The sequence below is a fragment of the Perca fluviatilis genome, chromosome 9, assembly GCF_010015445.1.
Source record: "Perca fluviatilis chromosome 9, GENO_Pfluv_1.0, whole genome shotgun sequence".
In the NCBI taxonomy this organism is placed as follows: Eukaryota; Metazoa; Chordata; class Actinopteri; order Perciformes; family Percidae; genus Perca; species Perca fluviatilis.
Window position 1 is genome coordinate 22,928,915 of NC_053120.1, and position 13,077 is coordinate 22,941,991.

The 13,077-nt window shown below is 41.6% G+C and overlaps 2 protein-coding genes across 10 annotated transcripts in view; one reads left to right on the forward strand and one right to left on the reverse strand.

Annotated features, from left to right (window-relative positions):
• Positions 1-13,077, forward strand: part of agbl4 (AGBL carboxypeptidase 4) — a 429,765-nt gene that overhangs the window by 112,364 nt on the left and 304,324 nt on the right. The window contains exon 3 of one of the 3 annotated variants that reach the window (XM_039811721.1): positions 12,077-12,171. The exons of the other annotated variants lie outside the window; for them this stretch is intronic. The gene's annotated coding sequence lies outside the window, so the exon portion shown is untranslated. The remainder of the gene's footprint in view (positions 1-12,076; positions 12,172-13,077) is intronic. 3 annotated transcript variants of the gene reach the window in all.
• The window catches only part of elavl4 (ELAV like neuron-specific RNA binding protein 4), an 83,617-nt gene that overhangs the window by 63,088 nt on the left and 7,452 nt on the right, over positions 1-13,077 (reverse strand). The window contains exon 1 of one of the 7 annotated variants that reach the window (XM_039811729.1): positions 4,005-4,318. The exons of 5 other annotated variants lie outside the window; for them this stretch is intronic. In XM_039811729.1, coding sequence (XP_039667663.1) covers positions 4,005-4,013 — 9 coding nt within the window. In that variant the 5' untranslated portion in view covers positions 4,014-4,318. Of the gene's footprint in view, positions 1-2,687; positions 2,915-4,004; positions 4,319-13,077 lie in introns of those variants that run through there. One more of the 7 variants, XM_039811728.1, reaches the window with a different exon arrangement.

A 13,077-nucleotide genomic window follows, 5' to 3' on the forward strand; every position in this document is an offset into this window, starting at 1 on the left:
ATTCACCTCCACCAAAATGGATGTTTTTCTGCTGCTCAGTAAAACATACATCACGAACAATCAAATTAGCCATACACCATTTTGAAAACTCTTTCTACACGCAAATAAGCACACTGGGCCCAGGAGATAAGCTTAAAGGAAGTAAAAACAGAATGCTTAAATTTGGTTATTCTGTGATGAAAATCTCAAAAGAGCACTAGTCTGGGTGGTCTGCCTCAGTTTGTTATATGTAAGTTTATCACAAGAGGTGTCAAATGGTCAATGGACGATCTACTTTTTTTTGAGCAATTTATTTTACAGCAGCAAAATGCTATAAGATTAGAGTTCTTAGAAACTAGAAGAAAAAAGTAACAGTTTAAGATACATCAAATATCTCTGCACTTCATTGCAGGTTAAGCTTAAATTCCTCTATCATCATCCTTATCACTAAGAATTTATATTTCTACTAGCACCACGCAAAACAGTTAAAATACATACATATATGATGACACAGCCAAACACACCTACAGTAAATCCTAGAGAGCAAATGTTTGAGAATAGAGCAGAGGTCGGAAAATCCTCATAGGAACACAGGAGCGAAGATTAGTAGCCAATTGTTCCTGTGTCTAAACCACTTCTTCTCTCTCTCACACACACACTCAATCAATTTGCTTGGTGTTAAATCAGGCTCTAGTTAACCATGTCACTCTGCATCTGGACACACGTCAGTCGCCCCTCTGACTGACACGCACACACGCACGCACACATTTACAAAACACATCACAGGCTACCACGTAATTTAATTGACGAAGTAATATTTACCTTTACTTTATTTGTTAGCTCATCATCCATCATTTCTTACTTGTCTGTGAATCATCTTTATTGTTCCTCAGACCTATAATCACCCCAGGACTACATATCCAAGAACCTATCCATTTCTTATATTTATCTGACCTTCAGTTACATTTAAATCACTAAGCACACACTCTGTCAGTGCACTGTGGCTAATAAATTCCTCACACACCTTACCCTATTAGCGCTGATGTGTAACCTTGGAGCTCATGGTGTTCTGCCTGAGGGTAATAGAGCCACTTCATGTTTGTGTGTATCTCTGTGTGTGTGTGTGTGTGTGTGTGTGTGAGTGAGTGAAATGATGGTCCGTCTCCAGCCCAGATCCCCACTGGTTCCCATCAGGAGGTTTTATGGTGCAGTCTCATATCTAATGCCTCCAATACTGATGAACATTCGTCATTTTCACTCCTTCTGCCACTGTTCCTTTTCATTCTCCTCTCATGTCCATGTATTTCACCCTCTATACATAATAATACTAGCCCTATCTGTATATACGGTATAAATTATATACACAATTTCTCTGTGTTCAAGCCAGTCTTCTCACATTGTCAGCCCCTCCATCTATGCACATACACTAGGCTGCTAGCCATGAGGCTCCAGGGAGACAGCATACCAGCTAGCGTCACTAGCACCAAACAGGGGAGTTGCCTTCGTTTCAATTAGCATTTTGATTGCATCCGATGAAAAGAAGTCAGCACGCAAACAATCAAACATTTACTTGTCAACAAATGAATAATGTCCACTGTTCTTCGTGCACATACAAAAGTGAGTCGGTCCACTTGGTGGATGGTTAAGATTTTGAAAACAGATGGATAATGGTATGGACTCTATAGTTGTGACGCAGTATCGGCAACAAATTAAAACTCTGTCTTACATGACAGGTGAAACCGACAGGAGGAAAAACCGTGGCCGCAAGTTTTGTTAGTCGATCTCTCGCTCTATCGCTTGGATGTGATGGATGAATGGATAAATGTATGAAAAGTTAAAGTGAGTGTCGGGAAGCTGAGCAAAGCAGATTACCTGTAGTTTATTATAATTTCTCTCATGTCGACACCTACTCACACAGTCAAACACATAATTGAGAATACAGTCATATTTACTCACACACACACACACACACTCATATGAGCAATGGGTTTAAAACTTCTGCTATAATCCAGGCGTGCATCTAACTCCAACCGACCTACTCCATCTTTCTCCAGCTCTGGTACAACTTATGGACAACACAAACTCACACTGCGGACAAGAGCAGCATGACAGATAACATGTCAACTCATATAATTAACAAGGACTACTTTGCATACATGAATAAAAAATCCACAAAAGTCTAGTTTCCCTACCATCTTACAGTACATTTAGCATCAACGACGTGCATTCCTTCTCTGCTGCAGTAATATACTCGGGTAAATATTTCAGAGTGGTGCAAAGGCAGGAAAAGGGGGGGGACACCTATAGCCCTGGCTTCAACATAAAATGGGTGCTGTTCCCCGATTTAACCCTTCCCTCCCTCCCCTCTGCTCCTTTCTCCTCCCCATCCTTCCTTACCTCTACACCTCTTCTATTAGCATATCTGGCTCCGTCCCTCCATCTATCTCCCTCTGTTTTTCATTCTGCCCTCACACCTGCTGTATCCTTCTACCCTGTATGAAGACACTTAACATTCTGCACAACAAATAGTTGAATATTATCACTGCATTTCCTGTGCTGAAAGAGTATTACATACTAACTGTGGGTGATAGTATATCTACAACCAACTACAACCTGCTCTAGCCATTGTAGGCTGCCCAAAATGAAACAATGGTTAACAATGTACAGTGGATTATAGTGGCAGGCTGCCTGTAGCCTTCTTTCCTTACCATCTTAAACCCATTCCACTCCATTTGGGAGATGCCGGCCGTTGTCTCACGCTCTCTCTCTCTCTCCTCACACAACAGCTACAGCAACGCCTCAGCAAAGAAAATCCCCTACTCTCTCTCACTCTCTGTCACTGTCTACTTATTTTTCTCAATCTGCCTCTCTTCTTGTTACTGCCTGAGTCTTAGCGGCGAGCAGGGAGCAGCATACTAGAGGCGTACGGAGCAAGCATCACCTTCTTCCACAGATGCTGAGAGGAGAATGGTGTGCCTGGATGAGAGAGTGCTGGGCTGCAGCAAGCCTCCCTCCCTCACACCGCCCTCCCTCCTTCCCAAAGCCACCCGCCCAGTCGCCTGCTCAGCTGGAAGGTCAGAGCCCGCCCACTCCCCCCCCCCACCACCTCTACTTTACAGTCTGTGATTGGCTTCTTGGCTTGCCTGTCAGCCCTCGGCCTCACCTCCCCCTCCCTCGGTGTTAACACCTTCGCTCTCTGGCTGGCTCTGAGCCCTCATCGGCACACGCCAGCCTCAGCCTGGTTTGGCAGAGAAAAGGCTTTCTGAATCCCAGCAAAGCAATCAATCGCTGCTGAGGTCTGTGCTTGAGTGAGCCGGGCAGAGCAGCGCGGTGCAGAGCTCTGGGAGAGTGATTGCAGCCTCAGGCACTATGGTAATAGGATGCCTGCGCAGCACTGTGTATATAAATTAGCTATTACTGGGTGCATGTTAAAATCCTCTGTACATTTACATGCCTGTGTATACAGACTGTCTCATTCTCTCCTAGCTACTCCGTCTCTTTACCTTACACACACACACACACACACACACACACACACACACACACACACACACACACTTTTACAAATAGCCTACACACAAAACTGATTAGCCTACAGGTTTTGTCTTACAAAATAATGATTTTTTTTGTCTAACACAATAATGTTGTTTTTCCTCTAAACAGCCAACACCGTTTCAAATTAAAAACACAGACTTAGACGAAAAACACAACTATCTATGTCGATAATTTATAATAATATAATAATTACCTGGGGATTACATTTGAGAACGGATACACGCACACAAACCAACACTTGGCCATACAGGTGTAGCTTAAAATGCGATATAGTTTAGCCTACTCTTTGTAAATGATGTATCTGTAGTAAAGCAATATGCTTCAGGCAAAACAAATAATTGCGACGCTACCTGCTGCCGTACGCGGTTACATTGAAGCCCGACTGGTTGCAGAATAGAGGCAATTAAACAAACAGGTAGCCTACGATGGAAAAGCTCAAAGCTGTGACCTACGATAACCTGTGTACTCACCATGACCATTCTTGTGTTAGGCTGTTGGTGTTACGGACGGCAACGGTAGTCTCGGCGGACAAACTGTAAAAGCCGGCGAAGTCAGCGAGGAGAATCGGATGGAGTAGTGTCAGCGTGCCGGAGAGGCTGAATGAACTGACGTGGTGATGTAGCGGAGCCAAAAACTAAACGGAGCGAACCCGTGGGTGTGGAAGACCTGCAGCCCTGTCCCGTGCAAGCAGGAGGGTGGAAAACCACTCTCGCTCAGTGAAAAACTAAGACAAAACAACGCGGCGAGAAAAGAGAATCCACTCAAAGGAAATGATTGAGAGAAAACACCCCTCTACCTTTTCCCAAAAAGCCATTTATGGATTGTCCAGTCACCTCGCGCGCGGTCTCCCATTGGCTAGGGAGGTGCCGACTGGGCGGTGCGTTCGCTGATGCGAGTGAAGGAGGCAGGCTCGTGTGGTCCTCTAAGCATCATGCGGAGAGGTAGATGCTAAAACAGTTAAGGTGACTTTATGTTCGTGTCTGCACATAATTATCCCTCACCTGACTGTTAATAATTATGCATACAGTCAGTCTACGCTTTAACTCGTGCATATAGGCATACGTCTTCATATCGCCTACAGTACGTTGCCTTATTTGGTCATTCTGGTCACTCTTATAGAAAGCAGGTTCCCTGCATTGTTGCTGCAGTGTTTGCGTGTGTACTCCCTGAGTTAGAAATGTGATAGAACTCTGCTGAAAAACAGGAGTAGCAGTTCTTTTTTTTTCCACCTCAACAAAAACAGGGGTCCTAAAGTCACACCGCCCAAATATACTCAAATATACTGTCACTACAGTGTATAGATAGTATATTTCTATAAAGCAAATGATCTATGCCCAGAAGTAAACAGGCCACAGGTTGATTTTGTCCTGCTGGCCCCTATCTCAGGCAGACAAGAAGAGGGAGCTCTTGCTTCCCTTAACACACCTGGCAGACAGGAGTACTTAGCTGTACCTTCACACCTACATAAATTTACCCACACACGTGCATACACTCAGAATGCACATACTGAAACTAGCCCACACCATACCCGATAAGCATAAGCATATTTATGTGTACACACACACAAATATCTACATGTACACACTGTCTCACAAATGCTCTGACACATTATTCAAGCTGTGTTATGCTGTAGATATAAACATGTAGCCTGATGTAACTGTAACACATTGCTCTTACACTGGTAATTTCTTCAAGTTGGCAGACAAGAGATCAAAACATAATCAACTTCCTAACACATGCTCATACTATTCCCTTTGTGTTCAACTCAGCAGTAAGAGGCAGTCAGCAAGCCAACGCTTATTCTGGTTTGTTTCAATATGCATTCAGCTGCGTGAGGCCTGACAAGACCTCATGTGACGAGTGGACGTCCATTAAGCTCAACAGGATTTCTCTGCTGTAACCACCCCAACACCTGTCGCGACACAGGATCACATTTTATTTAGATAGTCCATTGACAAGTGTTTATAATGTGTCACTAAAAGGTTTTACACAATATTTATAATAGTAAGCCAATGGATGTAATTGAGATGTCAATCTCTGGTCCCAGCTTCTCAAATGTAAAGATTTGGTGCTTTTTCTTTGGATTGTTGGTCAGACATAACAATTTAAATATGGTAAATTGTGATTGGAACTTTTTACTATTCTATGACATTTATAGACTGAACAATTAGTTACATAATAATAATGAAACCGAACACTTTATAAAACATTTACGGTACTATTTTTCCCCCTTCATTGCAGAAAACTGATATTCCGGTCTCCAGCAAACCATCTAATGCAAATCAGGTCCAATATGAATTACAGTATTAGGGTCTGACTCCTGGAGCTAAATGATGCCCTCTGTAACTCACTAAAGGCTCTGTTGTGCACACACCATCCACTGTCAAGCCACATTGTGAACAGTGTATTATATTCTATACAGCATGTATCCCATACGTACTCGACACTTGCATTAACAGTTGCTCATACGAAATTGTGAATTTCAACCACACACTCAAGTAGCTACACATATTAGATCATATTAGATTAGCTCCCAAATGAGCACACTGAAAGAATAATGTTAGGAAAAAAGAAAAACAGTAAGAAGACAAAAGTGTTGTGAATGATATGGCCAGTTCTGACAAACAAAAAGGGAGCGGTCAATTAAGCTCCCCAGTCTCTCCACTTCAGCCCTGACCTCTCCACCTGTCTGGTTAGCTACAGCAAGCTAGCTAGCCTAGCAGAACTATGTGCCTGACAAACTAATGAGGATCCTCACTACGCCTTCAATTAAGGCTGAGCAGTGCACACACACACACACACACACACACACACACACACACACACACACACACACACACAGAGGGGAAGATGGGCTGAACAAGCTCGCTATTGTTTCTGATAGAATAGAATATGCTGGCATTCGCAGTCTGGAGATTTGTACCGATCATACTGTATATGACACAACAGAGGAAGAGTAATGTTGAATGAAACACAAAGAAAATGGATCAAAATAGAAATGCATCTTTGTCTATTTTCCTTTGTTATGTGCCTCCATATCTTTTTCCGCCAAAGAACAGAAAGAAGCTAAATTTGCAGCTGAATAGTACAGACAACCAATCCACAGTTTCCTGTCCATCTTTTATCGTTCTGCTCTGACCTTTGAATTTAATAAAGGCTTTGGGTTGGACCCAGAAAAAAAGCTTTCTTAACCTCACTGCCTCTAATATCCTCCTCCCAAACATGTTTTTATTGTTGCGTTTTAATTCCCGACTGTAAAGAATGGAAATTTAGATCCATGCTAATGACTGAATCACAAATCACATCTAATAACTGTTGACGTTTAGAGGCAATACAATGTGGGAAGAAAATAGAGGGTGATCATATTCTTATTTCATAAAGGATAGTCAGTGTTTTGAGGTTGTTTTCTCCCTCTGTAATATGATCCAAATAACCTTTTCTCTAAATGAGAATGCAATTTAAAAGTGAAAATAGTCTCTCACAGTTGACTTGCTCAGCTTGTTGTTTCACTAAATTGCTCTACAGTACTATGATTTTATAAAGCAATGAAAGTGACTGCCCCTACTCAGTAAATTAGCTATAAACCCAATCTGCTGTTGTGTTGTGGAGTGTGTGTGTCTGCATGTGTAGTTATGATATAAAGATTCATACCAAAGATGGAACCGTGTTGCTGCCATGTCCTAGTTAAGGGTACACACTGTGCATTATAATATTGTGTATGGACAGATGGAGGGAGTGGTTGAGATAGTCTATCAAGGGCATCCATGCTGAGATGCTTTACAGTCTGGATGTTAGAGATACTGCAGTGTAGTTCATTATCTTGTGGATTTGGCATTTCCCTACTTATAGTTTGTCTGTCTGTAAATAAAATGCAATATAGCACTGAATAAATGTAAAAATGTCAAATAAGTAAGGACTAAAAAAGACTATACTTTTTTTAATGACTTTGCACAAAAAAAGTCCATAGCGTTGATTGGATGAATTATTTGGCCTTTTAGATGATGACTGATGCTAAATAGTTTTTGAGGAGGCAATATATTTATTTTCTCTTGTAAAGTTTTGAAAATTAAAAAGCTTTTGTGGCTTTAACCCAGGAGGGCCAACCATACTTGTCAGCAATGAGAAACCCCATCTCACTGATTGACTCTGGCTCGCATCCATGAGAACACACACACGCACACAACTGAAACCATACACACACAAAAACGTGCACGGACAGGCATACAAAAACACACATTTTGGTTCATGAAGTGTATCACAGTCTGACGGTGTGACTGCCGTGAAACCGGAGCTTTAAAGGACTAGACCCCAGAAGTGTTCTTAGCCTCTTAGCCTGTGCTTCCAGCCTGCTAATATGGAAAGCAGAGAGCTGGCTAATTGTCATGAACGCCTCCTGACCTCCATTCTGCCCTGCTTCTCCACCCTAAACCCCTCCGAGTCACAGATTAATGCAGGCTAGTGTTGTCCCTCTCGCTCTCCCTCACTCAGTCTCACTTGGTTCTCTTACAAAAACTCAAAAAGCTATATCTCTGCCACGCCCTGAATTTTTTGTCGGATCTCCAGGATTGAATATACTGGTGGCACATGTACTGTACACAAACAATATACTCTGGTAGCAGCTAAAACGCTGTATTCCGATAACATAACTTACGCGTTAAACATAAGTGTTAAAGAGCAGGCAAAGAATACAAAGTATAGCAGGTTTGAATATGCAGCGTGCACACGGTGATAATTGTGGGTGCTCTCGGTTTAAATCTTGTTAACTGTCAGACGCAGTGTTTCAACACCTGTCTTATGTTTCACTCTGCATAATAAGACTTCTATTTAAAGGTGGAGAAGTGACGATGCCAGCAGAGGTGTTACCTCAAAGTGATGTAAGAAAATACCTTGATTATTAACAAGAAGGAAAACTTGTTTTGCAGCAAACCTGATCTTTGCAATTGTGAGTTAGCTTCACAGGGAATTAATGCAATCAAGGACACAAGACAGGAAACAAAATCTGAAACTGAATTATCTCTGTTACGCTACGGAGAACAACGCAATGCCTATCAGGCCCGGTTGATTTCAATTCAAAATATCACAGCAGTCTATGCAGTAAAACAGCCTAATACATTTAATAGCCCAGAACACACTCCTCAGTATGCTGCGGCTTACTTAGGCTCCTTTTGATTTGCCCTTGAAGGATAGATTTAGTTGCTGTATTGAAGTTCTGGCAGTAATAGCATCTTGCTGCGCTACTCAGACTGATGATCGCCTCTTTCCTGGCAGGTGTCCACCCTCTGCCGGTAACAATCAACAAATGAGAATCACAGCCTTCAACTTGCCCGTCTCCCTGCCCAGTGACATACTCTGCATCACTGAACTGAACACTAGACCGCTATTAACACTATGCGGCTGTATGCGGACAACAATGGGCAGTTTGGATTCAGTTGACTTTTGTTGTTTGCTTAGTGTTAAGACCAGGGGGTTAATTTTCATGAATCAATGACACACACGGTGTGGATGGAGATTTGTGGTAATTTTATTGTCACCTGCATCGCTGTTGTAATTTCAATCAAATCACCTATTTTCCTTCTCTTTTAAAGCAGGGCTCTCTGTGCTCTGAGAATTTACTGTAGTAATAGAGGGGAGCAGTTGGTAGTTCTGCCACAAAAGATCCTCCAAAGAAGGAACGGATGGCCTTAAGTGAGAGGAGCAGAATCCCCACAATGCCACCTTATTAAACCACAGAGAGCAAATTACGTTAAATTATCTTGGGAGGACAGTGAAGTTCACAGACAGTCACTGAAATGCTAAATGGGTGCAGATGAGAAGAAAAGACTGTGTGCACCGAAAGAAAATCCCAATTCACCAAAGCAAGTACTTGCCAACATAGAGCCCTTGAAGGCATTTAGAGAGCACAAACTATCACCTACAATGATAACATGATCCAACTAGGTGTTACAAAAAAAGACATCAAGTACATCTCTTACATTTTCACTTCAAATCACATTCTGACCCTAAAAATGTGTCCTTTGGATTCGTAGTAAAATCTCTGTCTGCATGCTTTTTATAGCTATGGTTTAAGATGCTAATTATCTAAAGCCCAAAATCGAATAGCTTGCTCATTATTTCAAAGCCAAGGATATTCATTCATACATTTTTGAGACATCCTGTTGAAAAACGAACCAAAGGGATTGAAAACGTGTTGAGATCATAACTGCTTTGGGTTCAGTGTTTCTGGTGTTAATTGAATAGAAAAATTAAAATGAAGTTGACATTTTGCTTTAGAAAATCTTTCTTTAAAAAAAGTTAAAAACTAATAACTGAATCCCACTTGGCCCTTCCAAGAAGAGTGTGTGAATTCATGGAGGCGCTTATGGGAAAGTGGATTCCCTAAATGGCACGTTACTTATACACTATATTAAATAAAGTATTTTGGTAAAATGTAACTAATCTAGTTGAAACTTTCCTCCTACATCCTCTTCCCTCCCGTGTCAGTGGGCATGATACACAGTCAGCTTAACCCCTGCCTGTGTCACTCTCCCTGGTAGAAACTCCTCAGATCAGAAATGAATTCTTCATGCTGATCCCGGAACAAGGCTGTGCTGCATTTGTCACAGCCACTTTCTTCCACTTTAACTCAAAGCTGTTTGGTATGGCTGGAGCTTTGCAGACTGCAGAGATGTGACGGGGCTGTTTAAAGGCTCAGGCTGAATGCTCTGTCTTTATCTGTGGAATAGGGAGTGGATGCTTGTTCAATGGCTATGTAAAGTCTGCTCTGTTGTAGATTTAATTCAAAATAATGCTTAGATAACTGCTTTTTTCACATTTAAAATCCACACATTAAAATAAATCATTTTTAATGGAAGAGATCATGGTGGGTCGTTGAGGCTGTAGCCTAACACAAATGAGAGAAGGTTTGTGAAGGTGCCCAGAGAGGCTTAGCTATGCATTGGCTGTTGAGTCTGGCATGTATTCTGGCACTGGGAGTGTATTCTCAACAGGACTCTGGTGGATTAGTGTCCATTTGGACAACAGAGTGGTCCGCAGCTTGGGTTGACATTCAACTTCAGCAGGCCAGCAGCTCACACACTGATCATGAAGTTTAGTCTAGCTGTTTATTGTCATTGATGTGTAGTAAATGTAATGCCATTTGGAGTTTCTTGAGTCTTAAAAATTAGTATAATGGCTGGGATATCAAAACCTCTCTTCTCCTGTCTTCTAGTCTAAACGGGATGACTCGGTATGTGTGAAATATAGCCGTAGCCGTGGCCATGCTGCAGTGTGGTGGGTCAGTGGATCATGGGGTATAGTGGTGGGCTTTGGGGCTGTGGGGACGGCAGCCCGTTTTGCGTTTGATCCCAGTTGGGGTCCATCCATGCTCACAGGCCGACTGCTGTGGTCCATCTGGTGGAGGCTTTAATCACAACCATGTGAGGAGCTAATGGTAGCTATGGGCGTGGTTTAGGTGTGTGTGATGGCCGCGATTAATGGCGTACGTGATAGACAGATGGCTCATCCAATCACCTGCCAGGTATTTTTTTTGAAAGAGCCTGCCCTTTTCCAAACAGTTTCTAATGATGGTTTCTCGGAATGTTCTGTGTAACAAACCATCTGGTGCGTCGGGTTAGTATCTTCCTGCAGAAATGAGTCCTGTTTTCTACTTTTACAGAATCTCCTACTTAGACCTTAGGTGGGAAAATGAAAATAACCTAAACACCACCTGTCATCTGTAATGATGTTTAAAACCTCATCAAAAAAGCTCACACTATCTCCATAAATGGCTGCACTACGGCTTTTAAAAAGAAATAACCTTTTAGAAAATGAGACGTATCCAGAGTCCTTCCCAGGGATGGCCTACGGTACTGTGGACCAAAACACGCCCATGCTGCACAAATCCAGCACTCCAAATGTCACTTCATGCTTAACCACCCTTTTTCATGCTTGAAGAAAGGCAACTGGGCAAGGCAAAAAAAAAAAAACTCCACCGGGCTTCAGTTTAAATGCCTACATGCTTAGAGACATGTTTCAATTACTTTGTGTTGTTGAAACATTTAGCCGATTGAAGAGAAAGAAATTCATTAGAAACAACTCTAGAAATAATTTCCCACTATGAAAATAACAAGACATTGTGTACTGAAGGTATAAATCATCTTCTGAGTAAATGTACTTTTATAATTTTACATGAAATTAAGCCAAGACAGATTCATGTAATACAAACAGAGGTAAATGACAATATTTCTTTACAAAATATGTATGCATTCCTGTAAATTAGCTCAATTTACAGTCACTCTATGGCGGTCCGTTTAAACCTGAATGCTGCGGTCAGAATGTATTTATTATTAAAGGGAATAAAGGGTCAGCAGATAATGATGCTGTTGGTGCATCTCCCTGGGTTGTGTAGAGGAACCACTTACTGTTAGCCTCCTCTTGGAAAAAAAATATTTGTAGTATTTTAATGAATTCAAATCTTGATTTAGCTCGACCTTTATTAATGGCTGGTAGTCACTTAAAAAAAAAAAAATCACTTTGTAAACTACTTTATTTTCTGTACATACAGTGTTAACAGGCCCCGACTACCCGAGAGCTCCTGGTGGAGCCAGCGGCTAGCGACTGCAACTCAAACGGTCACTCCTCCTCGGCACTAATGCAAGGGTAAGCCATACATCATTTATTCATGGTGACAGCAGATACTTTGCCTCATCCCCGGCAATTAGCGAATCAATAAAAACGCATTGGCTTTGAACCTATCAATTCTGAGAGGACAAAATATAGCACTGTTCATCAACATGACAGGATCCCAGACGCAGACAATCACTCAAGTATCGGCAGCCTTTGTCAGCTCAGGCGCTGAGCTGACAACAATAATGCACGTTTCCTCACATTGCTGCTCTTAAAATGAGTCGTCACCTGAAAAATGGGTATCTGTTCCGATATAATATCTCAAGTCGGGGTCTTCAAAGGCCATAATCTATAAATGTCTTTTTTGAAACATGATTTAATGTTCTTTTCATCAGGAGATTTTGTTTGTGTTATGAATATGTGTCTATTGTGAAGGAGATGACAATGAGTGAGATTATCACAGACATGTCAGTAAAGGACTACCTAATACCTCTTTTGTCAAAGTTTATAAGGCTGACATATCTGCAGTACATTTCGTCTGTTTTATAATTCATTCAGTAAATCTGCTTGATCCAATACACACCTCAGGCTGTGTTATGTCAGCCTAAAATGACATTAGATTTAGCCAAACCTCTGAATTTGACTTTACTGTCAAACTGAGGCTACTACGGTAGCTGAGGCAATTTTCAATTTCCCCATAATAATTGGTAAAGTTTGTTTGCAAATGACAAAATGTGAAGAAATCACCACATTTGAAAACACAAAACTGCTTTCTCTCCAATCTTGTCTGTTTCATTATTCTCTCTCTATTTATCCTTTTAAGCCGAATGAAATAACTGCAACTGAATGTGAAAACATTGTCCACGAGAGGCAACAAATTTGTTTCTGAAATTAAATGCTTTTCCTCTACCGAGCAAAAGAGCAGCCCTGGGATTCTTT